The sequence below is a fragment of the Vulpes vulpes genome, chromosome 16 (genome assembly GCF_048418805.1).
Source record: "Vulpes vulpes isolate BD-2025 chromosome 16, VulVul3, whole genome shotgun sequence".
In the NCBI taxonomy this organism is placed as follows: domain Eukaryota; kingdom Metazoa; phylum Chordata; class Mammalia; order Carnivora; family Canidae; genus Vulpes; species Vulpes vulpes.
In genome coordinates this window covers 72,811,298-72,828,300 of record NC_132795.1, presented here as the reverse complement: position 1 = coordinate 72,828,300, position 17,003 = coordinate 72,811,298, and the positions used below count along the sequence as shown (strand labels likewise).

Sequence of the window (17,003 nt, the reverse complement as noted above, 5' to 3'; positions counted from 1 at the left end):
AAATAAACAAAAATACTAATGAACACTGATGGCAAAGATAGGTCATATCCTGCTGGTGGGAGTATAAATTGGTACAGCCTTGGCAGTACACTCAGAGCTGTTAAGAGCATTACAGCCTTTCCTCCAGTGAATCCATATGTAAATATTTTATAATCAGAAATACTGATACAGGGCAGCCTGGGTGGCTCAGCGGCTTTAGTGCCGCCTTCAGCCCAGGGCCTGATCTTGGAGACCCAGGATCAAGTCCCATGTCGGGCTCCCTGCATGGAGCCTGCTTCTCCCTCTGCCTGTGTCTCTGCCTCTCTCTCTCTGTGTGTCTCTATGAATAAATTAAATCTTTAAAAAAAAGAAATATTGATACATAAATTCAAAGAATAGTTAGTACTGCCTTATATCTAACAATGAAAATGCTGAAAACAACATTGAAATGAAATGTCTAGTGGGTATATCCAAATCATGGAATGTCATATTTCCGTTAAATGTCATGTTTCTGAAGGATAAGGAATGATATAGGGAAAAGTTCTCAATATAATTAATGCTAAATAGGGGCACCTGGTGGCTCACTGGCTGAGCGTCTGCCTTCGGCTCAGGTCATGATCCCAGGGTCCTGGAATTGAGTCCTGTCAGGCTTCCCGGGGGGAGCCAGCTTCTCCCTAGGCCTATGTCTCTGCCTCTCTCTCTGTGTCTCTCATGGATAAATAAGTAAAATCTTTAAGAAAAAAAAATTAATAGTAAATGAAAAAAATCAGGTACAAAGCTCCACATATAGTACATAAATTTGATTACATGTATGTATGATGTAGACATTTCTCCCTCCTTTTCTCTTTTACCAAAATATTAATAGTGTTTATCAGAGTCATGAGATTATTGGAGATTTTGGGGTTTTATCTATGTACTTGCCAGTTTTTGTTGTAGTACTTTTAGCTCTAAATATATATTATACACAACTTTTATATACATTATAAGTGTTGAGTAAAACAGACCTATAACAAATGATAAAACTGTGAAATATAAAGGGACCTTAATTTTTAATTAATTTATTGGTTTATTTTTATTTGCTAAGTAATGTATGAATATACTCTCAGTATGGAATGACCATTTAGAAGTCTTTAAAGGAAAACATGGAAGCTGACTTTTGATCTCAGCTCAGGTCTCAATCTTGGAGTCATGAGTCCAGGCCCCACATTGGGCCCCACATTGGGCTCTCCATGCTGGGCATGGAGCCTACTTAAAACAAAAATTAAGGTGTTAGAAACCTTTACATATGTGTAGATATGTGACTTAATCTTATAAGTTTCAAGGTTCTTCCTCATTATTTTATCTAATTGAAGTATAGTTGATACAGAATGTTACATTAGCTTCATGTGTACAACACAGTGATTCAATAACTATAAGTTATGCTGTGCTCACTGTAAGTGTAATACCCTCTGTCACCATCAAATGCTATTTAATAGTGCTGTTCACTATATTTCCTGTGCTGTACCTTTCATCCCCAGTACATTTCTTTCCCAGTACATTTACATTGTGTCCTTATTTTCCATATCACAATTCTGTAACAGATTTCCTTGCACACAAATTTTGGGACACGTGTACAAGTCCGTTTTGGGGATAGATTCTGCAAAGTGGTATTGCTAGATCCAAAGGATGTATACATTTAAAATTTTGACAGAGGAAATAAAATCAACTTTCAAATAAATTTTACATTTCGACTAGTGATAGTTCCACAGACAGCCTATTTCCTAAGAGGAACTCTATATAATATTTGTAGATAAGCGTTTGTTCTTATGAGTATAGAAATGCTTTGGAAACCCTGAAAATAGTATGCAGACATAAAATCTTATTCAACCTGTCCTCTCTTCACTGGTTCATATTCTGAAGAAGTAAACATAGTAATTCATGTAAAAATAACATACCTACTCAGATTGTTATAGGATTAAAAGAAGTAATGCTTATAACAGACTGTACTTAGCAGGCACTCAATAAATTTTGGCTTTTATTATAAAAATATTCAACAAATATTACATGCCTACTGTATGCAGGCCCTGAGCTGGTCTCTAGGGTACTGCCAAACAAAACAGCCAGTGTTTGTTCCTACCCAAACACAGTTTGCCATCTCATGGAGGAAATAGCAAGTAAAATAAGTCCTATTAAATGTAACAAATGGGAGGTGTGGAGTGAAGATGCTGGAGAGGCCCCTAACCCAGTTTCAGTTATCAAAGAAGGCTTCACACTTGGTTGTGAGAGTTCAAACTTAGGGGCAGAAAAGGAGTTATGAGGTGAGGAGGTGGAGAAGGATGTCCTAAGCAGTGGGGGAGCTAGTCTAAGGATCAAAAAAAGTTTGGTGTGACTGGAGGAAGGTGTTAGCACTAGTAAAGAAAGGGCCTTGATTACTTAAAAAAATTCAGTGTCATCCTGAGGACAATCAAAGGGTTTTTAGAAGAAGATCAAGTTTGGGCTTCAGCTACAAGGTACAAGAATAGTTAGAGAAGTTTGAGGCTAGGAAGGTGAGGGTCAATCAGGAGGCGAGGCCTAGGCGACTGTGGCCCAGGTGGTAACAGTGCAGGTGGAACCCAAGGCTAAGATAGAACTTTAGATAGGACTAAAACATGTGGGGGTGAGAGAGAGAAAAATATGGAGTGATTCCCAAGAAGGAAAAACTGGAAGAGTGGTGAGGGTCCTGTTCTTTAGAACATTCTTGTCTTAGCCAAGGGATGAGGATCAACATTTTTCAATTGCATTTCACCATTGGCATTGTACTTGGTACCTTTTGTGGCAATGTAAATTCTCATCACAGACCTTGGATGGTAGCACACCATCCAGCTTGCTTACCTTCCTCTGTTATTGAGAGTAAGAACAACAATCATGATGGTGATGGAATATACTGCAGTAAATACCAATTTCACTCTCAAAGTACACTTAACATCTTTTATTCCTTAACATTTCCTCTGACTGGAAGAGACCTTCACTTGGAAATAGAAAGACTAGGAAGACAATAACCTAAAAATATATACTCCTTAGTGAGATGTATAGCTTTTTGAGATTTGGACCTAATGTTTTATGAAAAAATTAGACAAAAAAGTAGAATGGAGGTGAAAAGGAAAACTGAATCTTACCCCACTTCACTGAGAATTTTAATTGACTCTAACTCCTGTGTTCTGTGCACGGCCACATCTGTGGGGGCCAAATTATAAAGCAGTGTTTGGCTTTGTCCCTGGGTCTTTGTTTCATTCATGACTTATGTATGGGTTCTTTCTTCTTCTGGAACACAGTGATGTTTTGGTTTTTCAATGTTTCCCAGACCAGCATCAAATCTGTCACCTTGGAAATGAAATATTGAGCAGAGAGGTTGCCCTAGCAACTCTTCATTACAAGATGCTAACTGGCACTTTTGGTTTCCAGTGGACCAGATAATTTTACCGTAGCTTATTCAAAAAGATTAATTCATCACCAAGTCATATACAGAATAAAATTGTTTTAGTTATTTGATGAATCTGGAATTCAGAGCTCTTTATTGCCAATTGCTTCAAAGAGATGAAATAATTTGGGAATATTAATCTGTATCATTGGAAAGTTTACATCATCATCAACATCATGATGTTCTTTAACAGTATCCCTTCAAGGCCTCCCGCTTTGCCATAATCAGAGTTCATTAGGATATAACTGTGGTCAGATACCCTGGGCCTGCACTCTAGCTCTGTCATTTTCTCCTGAGAGGCCATGGCACAATCCCATTAATATAGTACATGATGAGCCCTCATATTAGGTTCAGAGCAAACCATTTGATATCATCAAAGTATTGTATCTGAAAGTTAGAGCAACTTAGGTAAGTTGCTATTCATCTCATCATTTAGCTGATAAAGAAGTTAGGTACAAAAAGGTTAGGGATGCTGTCAAGGACATTTTGTTGCTGTCATATATAGTAGCATTGAACATAACAAAATTATGTATTGATAGACATCTTAATTAAAAATTTAAAAAGACAATTATTACAAAAGCTATATATGTTCACTGGGTATAAAGATGAGAAAATACAGGTAAGTGAAAAAGAGTAAGTCATAATTCCACCACTGATGAATCATTTGGTGGTTGTCTGACCAGACCTTTTTTGCTCTAAATGTATCCTTTATTCTTTGTTTTTGTTTTACCAAAACTGAAGTAAAACTGAATATATAGTTTTGTGCCTTCATTTTTACTCAGTAGTCTACAGTGGACACTGTTCCAGGTCAAAACATGCTTATCTACTATGCCAATTAAAATGCTCACTAAGTTGAAAAGAACAACCTTTTATTTTCTAAAAGCTTGTATGAAAAATGTGGGACATAATCTACCCTGTAGTAAGTAACATATTTTCATGGGTTTATGAATGATCTTGTCAACACACTCCTCCTTCACCAGTAATTCTGTGGTCCTGCTTTCATTTGTTGTTTGGAGACTGGAGATGTTCCAGTTTGAAAGCAGATATTTAAGCTTCCGCACTCTGAAGCCTGTGCAACTGCACCGTCTATAAAGCCACCGCATCTGTGTTCAGAATTATCCATGCAGGATTTGCTCAGCTTTTGTATTTTTTTTTTTTTTTACACATATCCCATCAGACTTCTCCTTGGCCAATCTGGCAACAAGCTCTGGGATATTTGTTGGAAGAGCTTATTTAGTTTAAAAAAGTGAAGCTGGTGAATTCAGCCAGGGTTGAGCAAAATATATATAAACACCAGTTTCATACTGCTTTCTCATTTTCAAAATCTAGGGTTGCTGATAAACACAGGAGGAACTCTATCTGTAGTATGACCTTAACTACTAATACCTGTGCATACAGTTCTCTATTCTGCTTCCTTCATTTCGCATACATTATGAACATAGTCCCTTGTAATGACCATATTTGGATGGATTTTTAATTTTGCACTAATAATAATATGAATTACTGCGACTTATTTAATTATTCCCCCATTATTGTACAATTTACTTGGAATTTTAACAATGTCAATTTTGTTATCACTTAAGAGCAGTACATTAAAAAAAAACTTTGCCAATTGCTATGTTAAAGTGTACTTCATTTTAATTTTCTATTCTTTCATTATTTCAGTATTGTTTTACTTACATAAGCTAAATCTCTGAAAACCTTATCACTTTATTCATATTTCTAGCAAATACCTCTTTAAAAATAGCAAAGTTATATTCATCCCATGCTTTAATGACCAAGAATTCAAATTTGGTGGAATCCAGACTTCGTTATGTTTTACAATATAGATAAACAGGGATCCCTGGGTGGCTTGGTGGTTTGGCGCCTGCCTTTGGCCCAGGGCATGATCCTGGAGTCACGGGATGGAGTCCCACATCAGGCTCCCTGCAGGGAGCCTGCTTCTCCCTTTGCCTGTGTCTCTGCCTCTCTCTGTGTGTGTCTCTCATGAATAAATAAATAAAATCTTAAAAAAAAAAGATAAGCATTATTTTGAGCCTTGAGCATTACTTTAATTTACATATAGTTTTAGTCTTTCAAGTATTCAATAAATGGTTACTTTGTACCTGTATTAGGCTAGAAAACTAGTAGTTTTTTTTTTTAAAGGAATAAAGAACAGCAGAGTTTAATAGAGTAAAAAGCCATATAACAAAATCTGCAGTTCAGTGTATATATCTATATAGGGACTGAATGAGAAAATATGTAGAGTGCTTAGTGATTGGCAGAGAGTAAAGGAAAAACACTGTTACCATTATTGACAAAACTATTCTTCTTGAGTCTGGCTCCTTAGACCACTTGGCCATTCTGACACCGCCAAAACTATTCTTAAATATAGTGGTTGCTTATGGGCCTAACATTAGGAAAAATTCTAACAGAATCAACCCAAATTAGCTATTAACTTATTACCTCTTATAATGAAAATCAAGAGACCTTTTGGACAATATTTGGCAACAAAAGAGAGCCTCAAGATATTACCTACTTTAATTCTCTTGAGATTAACTTAAAAGAGGCTTACCAAATGGTTAACCATTTTCAGAGGAGAGGTGATCAGGTTTTATTTCCTTCCAAACAGAGCTGTCAGCTTCTTCATAACTGCACTCTCCTCCCCAAGTGCTTCCTTGCAAAAGCTGGGCAGACCTGCTTCTGACCTCTCAAGTCCTATGAGAATGCCCCTTATGACCTCATAGTCACACTGCATCTGACATCATAAAGAGAATATCCCATGGGACCTCCATATGACCACCATGTTGTAAAAACCAAGACCGCAGACTGAAGGTGTGGAGTATGACTTTGTCTTTCCCTAAATCTGCATGCAGAAAGGAATGAGAGTGGATGCACAAAACCAAATTTGAACTACTACCACACTGAAGTACATGATGGCCATGCAAGGCATGAAATCCAAAACCACAAAAGAGGGAAGTAGAACATTAATTTAAATGTTATGGTGTTGACTTCCATCTGGGCCATATGCTGGCAAACCTGGAGAGCTATTTATAGACTTCTAAGGGGGTATTTTTTCCAGGGGTGATAAAACTGTAAAGGTCTTTCGTTTTGTGAAGATTGATTTCTTTTTCCTCTGAAAGTTTTTGTGATATGTAGCTCTATTTTGAGAGTTGTGGATTTTTTTTTTTCCATTACTGCAAGCTTCAATCAGTGTTCAAAGCCCAGTCAACTCACCTTTTAACCTACTGTTCTGGCCTCTTTCCTTTGACAAAAGTTGTTCTAGAAGCCACATGCTGAATTTCTGTATCTGACAAGTAGTGAGGTTCGATTTCACAGCCTCCTCATTTCTTTCACTTAAGTTTTCTGAATCTTTGCCTATTTTCTTGTTTTGGGCTTGATGTTTAAATTACAAAATTAATAATGTAGTCTTCTACTTCAATGTCCTTTTATTCCAAGATAGGTTTTATTTTATTACTTAAAATACTCTTTTTCCTGCCTATTTCTTATGGCACTTCTGTATGTTTTTGTACTTTTATATAACTGTTACTTCTTTGAACAACCTAATCATAATTAATTTTAATTATAACTACCGGAAAGTCGTTGTTAGATGGCTCATAAGATTAATTTCTTCTCAAGTGAAGTGACATTCTCATTGTTGATTTTCTCAGCCATTATTTTTGCACTTTTTCATCATATGTTTTGGAATTTTAGGATAGTGGATCATTTTAACAAGATTTTTAAAATGTATTTTTCTTTCTCCTTCTGTTTTGCAGTTGTCTAAATCCATCCTCCTATACCCCCCTCACTGGCGTTTAGAGTCTTGTTCCAAGGTGGTATTAGAATGTGATAGATATAGAGGGCTGTTCTTGGTGGTGAGGCTACTACATCAGTGTCCTCTCTCACTTGGCAGAGTTTTCTTCAAGGAATGAGAGATCCTCATACCACATGGGCTTCAGGCCGTGAGCCTGACTTGGGCCCTCTCTTACAAAACACTCACAGTCCTACTTGCTCTCCAGGGGTTGTGCTCTCACTCCCCTGCTCTCTTTAGACACAGAGCCAGAATGTCCACAGTTTTAGCCCTGCTCACTTGTTCACAGTTCCATTCAGCTTTGTATCTAGAAATTTAGCAACCATGCATCTGACATTTTTTTTCTTTCCTTTCTCCTTTCCATTCTCTTGCATTTTTTTTCTTAAGCAATAACAATACAATTTTTGTATAATTTTTAATGTAAGAGGGGACATAAAAACATGAACCGTATCATCTTGATTGAAAGTAAAAATTGACTTCTCAACAGCTATTCTCCACATTTTCAAAATGCCTACATGCTGCTTACAGTTGGAATCATATTTAATTTTGAAACAATATTATAGCTTGGTATTCTGTTAGACTTTTCTTTTTTGTTTAAATATTAAGATAAGGAATATGCCTTTATGAATATGTATTTATTCATTTACCAACAAATATTTGTTGAGGGCACGCTATGTGCCAGCCAATGTTCTAGGTAATGGGAATACAGTAGTAAGTAAAATGAAGTTTCTGCTCTGATGGAGCTTACATTCTACTAGGGAGAGAGAAGTAATAGACAAAGAGGTAAATAAATAACATTATAGGTATTATTAAGGTGGCTTGGAATCATAGACATCCCCAAACCTGAAAGTAGGCACCAAATGCAGACAGAAAGAATAAAAAAGGAGCTTTCTCTGGCTCCTCTGCTGTGCTTATAAAATGTGATCATTAAGGCTTCTCTATATGTCATTTTTAAGAATCTCTTATAAATTGACAAGAAGATAGTCTAAAAATGTCAAATATAATCAGATATTTTCAAGAGAAAACAAAATGTAAAATAAATATATGAAAAAGATGTTTAACCTAAGTAGCAATTTACAAGGTAGGCAATCCCTTTTCTTAGAAATTGCTCGCTCTCATCAATTTGACAAGGGCTTATGAAGATGATATTTGAGTCAGATGAGAGTTTCCTGAAACTATTGTTTTGTGTGTGTGGTGGTGGTGGTGATTTTAAAAATATATAGTTTTAAAACTGGAAGGAAAGGGTTAGTGAAGATACCTCGGATTCTTACTTTTTTTCTTTGTGATATTCTGTATTCTCTAATTTTTCTGTAATTATATTGATTTTGTAGTTAGAAAAACATGCTGTATGGCCATGTATATCTATTTTTGAAGGCACATGTTAACCTATCAAATGACACCTTCCTTTGGTATCAATGTGTAGGTGTTCCCTCTGGCACATGTGTCCAACGACACCAATAAGATGACATTAATTAACCCCCAAGGAGTCAAGCTCAATATCTACAAGCAAAAAGTGGAACAGGCAATTAAGAGCTATGAAAAGTGAGTATTATTCCTGGCAACTCTGTAATGGCTGTGGAATTTATTTGTTTGGGCTTGTTTTCTTTTGTTTTAGCTTAGATTTTTCTCCTTTACCTGGAGCAGCTATTTAGTGATTTCCCAGAAGGCATATTAGCAGTAGCAGCCACAAACAGAGGTGCTTCCTCTGTGCCAGGTACTACATGAAGTATATGACCTGAAAAAGTCCAACAGAATTTTAAAGGAACCACCTTCCCTCTCCAAAATCTCTAGAAATCTCATGTTTTCCCTGAGATCCTTAAAGTTTTCCTATTAGCAGTGTGAATTTGATCATTTCAGCACCTCAGATGTTGTAAAGTGATTAATGAAACTCCACAATAAGGAGATAATGGAGATGAATGTCTCCTACTACGTAAACCATTTTTTTCCCAAGATCAGGAAGACAAGTTGACTACAGTGAAAGTTATAGTCTTAGTCCCCATGTTAATGCTGAGAAGTGGTCTCTTCTCACAAGGGTAGATGCCCAGTCTCACACTTGGCCTAGCTCTGTGGTCACTGCCCCATCCCACTCCTAGCACTTTATTAATCCCTTGTGCCCAGCACCTAAACTTTGAGCACGCCCTCTGTCTCCAGGCAGGTCTTTCCTTGGTTCTGGAAGCTGTGCAACTGGATTTTCACCTCCCACCACGTAGGGGTGAGAAATGAAATAAAGTACACAAAAGTTAATGACATATCCTAGCCAGCATATGCTATTCTGTTGTCATTTTGCAATGTGTGTCATGTGTGTTCCCCTCCTGCCACATGAGGTGCACAATCTGGTCCAGACACTGGCGTTTCCCCACCAGGCCCATCACAGGCTTCTGCAAATCTTTCATGGGAGCCTTCTCCTGCCCTCACAGAAGAATGGAGACTGTCTTACATGAGCTCCTTCAGCTGCCTCCAGGCTCCTTAGGACTCCTCTGAGTCTTTGTCTGCCCTTCATGTCTCTTGCAGACACAATGAACTATGCCAAGGCTTACTCTTCTCCATGGGCCCGACCTTCTGCTCTGTTGGTTTCTCCTGCATCCCCGGCACGCAGGGGCTGCCCCTCTGCTCTGCGTCTCCTCCTGCACCAGGCAGGCCTTCTCTGGCCTCCCAGCAATGACAACCCTCTTCCTGTCCTGCAGTTGGTCTGTTTTCACTCCCACCTTGCCTCAGCTCCAGTGGGCTTCCTCAGAGAGGCCCATCCCTAGTGACCCACCACCCACCCTGCATGTGGCCCTCAGAGGGCTCACAGCTTCTGCATAGGCTCCTCCCTCCCCTGCAAGGAGATCAACTTCCAAGGGCTGGTGCTCGGCATCCTTGTTTTCCCCCCTTATTGCCTCTCCCTCACAGGTGTTGCTACATAGGTATTTGACTACTGGAATTTAATTTGATCTAGTTAGTGTTAATTACTTTCCCCTTTCATTCCTTGAATCTGCTGATCCTAAAATAACCATAAATACGTTGAATATAGTTGTCATGCAGCTCTTCCCCCTGTGTTCTTTCTCTGAAAGACAAGGATTCTTCCTTCCCAAATAGCAAAACCGAAATACAGACATAGTGAGTTGTCCCACTTCCTACTTCCAGTGAGTGAATCTGGAAAAGCCTTTTAGGATTCTTAGAGAAATGTTATACTAAATTGTTATTAATAGTAACATTAATTTTAATATTAATATTATTTAAAATTCAATATCATTGAATTAATATGTGGTAATGTGATGTTTATATTAAATGAGTTATTTAATATTGTTTAATAATATTAACATTAATATTATACAGAACAAAACTTCCTGATCTTTTGCGTTCAGTAGTATTTAAGAATTTTGTTGGCATGTCACTTCCCTTTCCCATCTCGCTCTCTAGCTTTATAAAGATTACACATACCATGAAAAGTAATTAATGAAACTTGGTTTACTCCCACTCTGTCCACAATATGGCATTTCTAAGGAGTTTACCATCACAAGCCAGATACAACTCTGAATTTGTATGGTTAGCGATGACCACACAATTGGGAAGCTCACAGCCCTTTAGCTAAAATAGTGACATAACTAGCTATGTTAGTCAACTTAGTGGCTGTGTGTTGGGAGTTCTTTTATTTCAATATTTTAAGAATTGAGATAGCAATTTTGGCTTTGTGTGTCTGGGTATAAACTTTGAGTGAGGATTGCCAGGTCTGGCTAGCTTCTGGGGTCATTTATCAGCAGTGTATTTTGATTTTAAGTGTAAGGTCAAGGCTGCAGCCCTCAGTTCCACAGGAGAAGCATCAGATCTAATCTGGCTGTGGCCATGCCTAGTAACCTCTGCCTATGACCTCCTATATGCTCTGCCTGCTGGTTAGATTTCTGAAAGGTTATTAGTTACAAGTTGCTTTGCAAAGTCTGGCAATTCTTGGCACAAGTAGATTTGTCAGTTAGAGATATAGAGAGCTATAGTGAATGCAATCCCCCAACCAAATTTCACTCTCCTAAAACAAAAAAAGAGGAAAACTGTGGTTAGTAAAATCTGTGAATCAAGGGATGGACCAGCCTCAGAGAAGCCCTCATGTCCCGTGCCCTCTCAGCATCCCGCAGGGATGGCCTCATCCCACACCTCTTGTGGCTTTCCCACCATCACCTGGCCAATTGGGAGCCAGGATCTATGCTCTCAGCTGCCCTCACTTCACATGCACCCACTTTTTCTGCTCTTTGTGCTCTGAAGTATTTCAGTATAGATGGAAAATAGGGGGATTACAAGGTTATGTAAGTGTGCTTTTAGAAGAGTATTTTCTAAAGGATTGAATTAAAATTAGTGGTATGTGCTAGCTAATTAGACCCACATTCACTCAGGGATTCTCAGTTTCCAAGCCTCGCCCATCCTCAGAACCTGGAGGGAATAAACACTGAGTTATTCCTGGTCACTTTGTATGTACATCTCAATCCTCCCAGCACCAAGGTAGGTGGTGTTATCCTTGTTTCAGATAAGAAAACAGAGTTTCAAAAAGTTATGTAACACAGGATCATACAACAGCAATGTAGAAGCACTGGGATTTGAACCCAGAGCCATGTAGCTCCAAATCCTGTGTCCTCACTCCCAGCCTCCCTACTATACTGCATCCACTTTCAAGGTTTAGATTTTAGGGGATTTTTAAATGAAGTTGTATTTTTCGTTTTGTTTTCAGAGAAGCATACACACACAAGTCAAAAATGCGTCCCATGAATCATTTAAGCAAGTCTTAGAAGCCCTGCTTATTGATACATGAACTCATAATTAAAAAAACCCAATTTCCAAATAGGCCCCAAGGAACCCAAAACATCCAGGTAAGACAGAAGCCCTGAGATGGCTTCTTTCCTGCTTCCTGACAGCTGATATCACAGAGCATTTACCCGTGTCAGACAGGTTCTGTGTGCTGTGCCCACACTGGCTCAATGAGCCCTCATGGCAACTCTAGAAGGGAGATGCCATTATTATCCACATTCTACAGAGTTGGCTGCTGGCCTAAAGTCTCACAGCTCATAAGAGGAGAAGCCAGCTGAGCTTGGACCCAGGCCGTCTGGCTCCAGAGCCTGTGCTCTTCACCACATGCCAGACCCCCTTCCCGTGGTCTCACCAGGCTCACGAAGGGAGGTCAGGCAGAGTAGTACCACTCGAAGTGTTCTCAGCGCCCTGTGCTGCTGCTGCTGGGTCCAGGGGTTAGAGACCTGGGTCCAGGTCTGCCTCCTGGAGACAGACAGTATTCTCCTACCAAATTTTATGGAAGCATGGTGGTTTTTGTTTTTGTTTTTATGGAACACCAGCTCACAGCCCTCCGGGGCCAGTGTTCTGTGCTCTGTACTCTAGGAAACCTGCTTTGGATAGTGATGTAGTGGTACAGGAAGGGGGAACAGACTTGGGCTGGCACCCCTGAAAGAAGCATCACTGATTTGTAACAAGGAAAGGAGCTGTGTTTGCCCCATAGAAACCACTGGCTCCAGCCTCCTCCTCTCCTCACTCCACAAACATGTTCAGTGATAAGCTTCAGAACGTCTCAGCACTGCCACTAGCAACAAGCAGTGACGAAGGAGCAGGGCACTTCATGTGCTTGCCCCTCTCAATGACCTTGCTTAGACAACAAGAAGGTCAGCCTGATTGATCTCTAAAATGTGTCCCGATCCTATTATTTATGACCCCCCCAACTGCTTTTGCTCTGAAAATCCAGGTAGAAGAATGTCTATAGAAGGTAAACTAAGGGCACAGTTGTACTTTTCCACAGGAAGAAAAACAGGGGGTGTTTAGCGACTTCATGCAGAGAAAATGACAACAATTTTGCTTACTGCCATTTCTTTACTCGGGTTTTACCTGACTGAGCTGAGAGCCATGCCCTCCTTTAATATTGAACACGATTGCCACAAAGCTAGGAGGTTTCTGCGGTGATGCCAAGGGAGGCAGATAGATACTCATTTTCAATATCTGTAAGCACACAGCAGTGACATGGTCCAGTGCATGTGTCCCTTGGCTTGGGCTCTGCCTGCAGTGTCCTTCAGAGCCTGGGATCAGCCTTTTGCCATGAAATGAACTACTACTACCAAGTAATTATTGTTTTTTCTTTTTAAACAGACGTTTGAATAAAATTGTTTGGAGAGCATTATCTCAAGAAGAAAAAGAAAAGTAAGCCAGCATCTCTCCACTTTCTTTTTTATTTTGGTGAAATTCACATAACCTCCAATTAACTGTTTTAAAGCTTACAGTTCTATGGTATTTATTCAAAATGTCGTGTAAACCACTACCTCCCTCGAGTTTCAAAAGTTTATCTACCTCAGAAGAAACACCGTGTACTGGTTAAGTAATCCTCCATACCTCTCTCCCTGTCTGGTAACCACTAGTCTGTTTTCCAATTTCTGTCTATTTGCCTCTTCTGGATCTATCATAGGAAAGGAATCCTACAACATGTGACATTTTTGTGTCTATCTTCTTTTCCTTACTTTTGTAAAAACTTAATGTTTCTAAGTTGTAGCATACGTAGTATCCTTTATATGCCTCAGTATGGATTCATTGTATGTATATACCAGTTTGTTTCTCTCTTCTTTCATTGGTGGATATTTGAGTTGTTTCCATCTTGGGGCTGTTAAGAACAATGCTGCCATATACATTCATGTAAAAGTTTCTGTGTGGACATATGTTTTCATTTTTCTTGAGAACATTTCTAGGAGTGATTTGCTGAACCACGGGGTAATTCTATGTTTAATTTTTTGAGGAACCATCAGACTTTTTCATAGCAACTATACCATTTTACATTCCTACCAGCAAAATATGAGGGTCCTTGTTTCTTGACGTCCTTGCCAACACTTGTTATTTCACTTTTTTTTTTTTTTTAATAACTAAAGCCATTCTGGTGGCCTGGTGGTTGTGAAATGGTATCTCCTTGTGGTTTTCATTTGCATTTTTCTTAATGATCAATAACGTTAAGTATCCTTTTCCATGCTTGTTTACCATGAGTATATTTTCTTTGGAGAAATGTTTATTCACGTTCTTTACTCACTTTTTAACTCGGTTATTTTGTTGTTGTTGTTGTTGTTGTTGTTGTAGAGGAGTTCGTTATGTATTTTGGATTTTAACTGCTTATCAGATAGATGATTTTCAAATACTTTCTCTAACTCTGAAGAGAGTTGTCACCATCTTGACACCATCTTGATGGTTTCCTTTGTTGCGTAGTTTTTAAGTTTGATGTAATTCCATTTGTCTGTTTGCATTTGTGTCTGTGCTTCTGCTGTCATATCCAAGAAAGCATTGCCAAATCCAATGAAGCTTTCCTCCTCTAGTTTCTTTTAGGAGTTTTATTGTTTTTGGTCTTCTGTTTAGGTCTTTAATCCATTGTTTTGACTTAATTGTTATATATAGTATTAGTTAAGGGTTCAACTTCATTCTTTTGCCTGTGGATATCCAGTTTTCCCAGAACCATTTGTTGAAGAGACTGTCCTTTCCTCCAGAACGAGGTCTTGCCACCTTTGATGAAGATCATTTGACTATATACATACAAAAGAATTTATTTCTGGGCTCTTTATTCTGTTCCACTGATCATGTTTGTCTTTATATCAATACCACAGCCTTTTGATTATTGTAGCTTTGTGTAAGATGTTCTGGAATCAGGAAATGTGAGGCCTCCAACTTCGTTCTTTATCAAGATTGTTTTGGCTATCTGGAATCCCCTGAGGTTTCATGAATTAGGATGTTTTTTTTCTATTTTTGCAAAAAAATGCCATTGAGATTTTTACAGGTTGAATTGAATCTGTAGGTTACTTTGGATAGTATGGATATTTTAACAATATTAAGCCTTCTAATCCAGGAACATGGGATGTCTTTCCCATTTGTTTACATCTTTTAAAATTATTTTCAGCAACATTTTATAGTTTACAGTATACAAGTCTTTTACACCCTTGGTTAATTTTATTCCTTAATACTTTATTCTTTTAGTTGCTATTGTAAATGGGATTGTTGTCTTAATTTCCTTTTTGGATTATGCATTATTAGTGTATAGAAATGCAACTGATTTTTCTGTGTTGATATTTTATCCTGCTACTTTGTTGAATTTATTTATTAGTTCTAACAGTATTTTTTATGGAATCCTTAGGATTTTCTACATATAAAATCATGCCATCTGTGAACAGATGTAATTTTACTTCTTTCCAGTTTAGATGTATTTTATTTTTCTTGTCCAATCTCTCTGGATAGGACTTTCAGTACTTTGTTGAATAAAAGTGGTCAGAATGGACATTGCCTTGTTCCTGACCTGGGAAGAAAAGCTTCCAGTTTTTCACTGTTGAGGATGATGTCAGCTGTGGGCTCCTCATATGAGGCCTTTCTTTCATTTTGTTTTTAAAGATTTTATTTATTTATTCATGAGAGACAGAGGCAGAGAAAGAGGCAGAGGGAGAAGCAGGCTCCATGCAGGGAGCCTGATGTGGGACTCGATCCCGGGGCTCCAGGGCCAAAGGCAGGTGCTAAACCACTGAGCCACCCAGGTGTCCCATATGAGGCCTTTCTTATGTTGAGATAGTTTCCTTTTCTTTCTGGCTTGTTGAGTATATATATATATTTTTTTTTTTTTTTTTCATGAAAGGGTGTTGAATTTTTTGAAATGATTTTTCTGCATCACTTGAGGTAACCAAGAGGGGTTTCCCCCCGCCCTTCATTCTGTTAATGTGATGTATCTCATCAATTTTTATATGTTGAACCATCCTTGAATTCCAGGAATAAATCTCACTTTTAATCGTGTGTAATCCTTTTAATGTGCTGTTGAATTTGGTTTGCTAGTATGTTGTTGAGGATTTTTGTATCAATGTTCATAAAGGATATTGGTCTGTAGTTTTCTTGTAGTATTTTTGTCTGGCTTTGGTATGGGGAAATGCTGGCTTCATAGAATGAGTCTGGAAATGTATCCTCCTCTGCACATTTTGGAAGTATTTGAGGAGGATTGGTTCTTTAAATGCTTGGTAGAATTCTCCCTTGAAGCCATTTGGTGCTGGGCTTATCTTTGTTGTATTTGCTTACTTATTCAATCTCCTTTCTAGCTATAGGTCTGTTCAGAATTTCTTTTATTTCCTTGTGATTCCGTCTTAGCAGATGGTATGTTTCTAGAAATGTATCCATTCCTTCTAGGTTAACCAATTTGTTGGTGTATAACTCATCATAGTAGTCTCTCATAATCCGTTTTACTTCTGTAACATGAGTTATAATGTCCCTTTTTTCCTTTCTGATTCTGATTGTGTGAGTCTTCTCCTTTTCAGTTAATCTAACTGAGCATTTATCAGTTTTGTTGTTCTTTCCAAAAGTCAATTCTTAGTTTCACTGATTTTTTTCTATTGTTTTTCTATACAGCATTTTATTTATTTCTGCTCTAATCTTTATTATTTCCTTCCTTTACTAACTGGATTTAGTTCTTTTTCCAGTTCCTTTAGGTATGAATTTAGGTTATTTATTTGAGATCTTTCTTCTTTTTTGATGTAAGCATTTAGCACAATAAATTTTTCTCTTAGTACTGCTTTTACAGTATTTCATACATTTTGTTATTTTGTGTTTTCATTTTTAGGTATCCCAAGATATTTTCTAATCTCCCTTGTAATTTCTTCTTTGATCCACTGGCTATTTAAGAGTGTGGTATTTAATTTCCACATGTTCCTGGATTTTCCAGTTTTCCATAGGCTATTTATTTCTAATTTTGTCCCATTGTGATGAGAAGATTTTTTTAAGTGATTGTGATTTTGAAAACTTTTAGCACTTGTTTTGTGGCCTAACATGTGGCCTGTC

General features: G+C 38.0%; 1 protein-coding gene across 1 annotated transcript in view; it reads left to right on the top strand.

Moving 5' to 3' along the window:
- The window catches only part of VWA3B (von Willebrand factor A domain containing 3B), a 201,851-nt gene that overhangs the window by 140,915 nt on the left and 43,933 nt on the right, over positions 1-17,003 (top strand). The window contains 2 exon segments of the mRNA XM_072742949.1: positions 8,629-8,747; positions 13,317-13,367. Of these exon segments, the coding sequence (XP_072599050.1) occupies positions 8,629-8,747; positions 13,317-13,367 (170 nt within the window).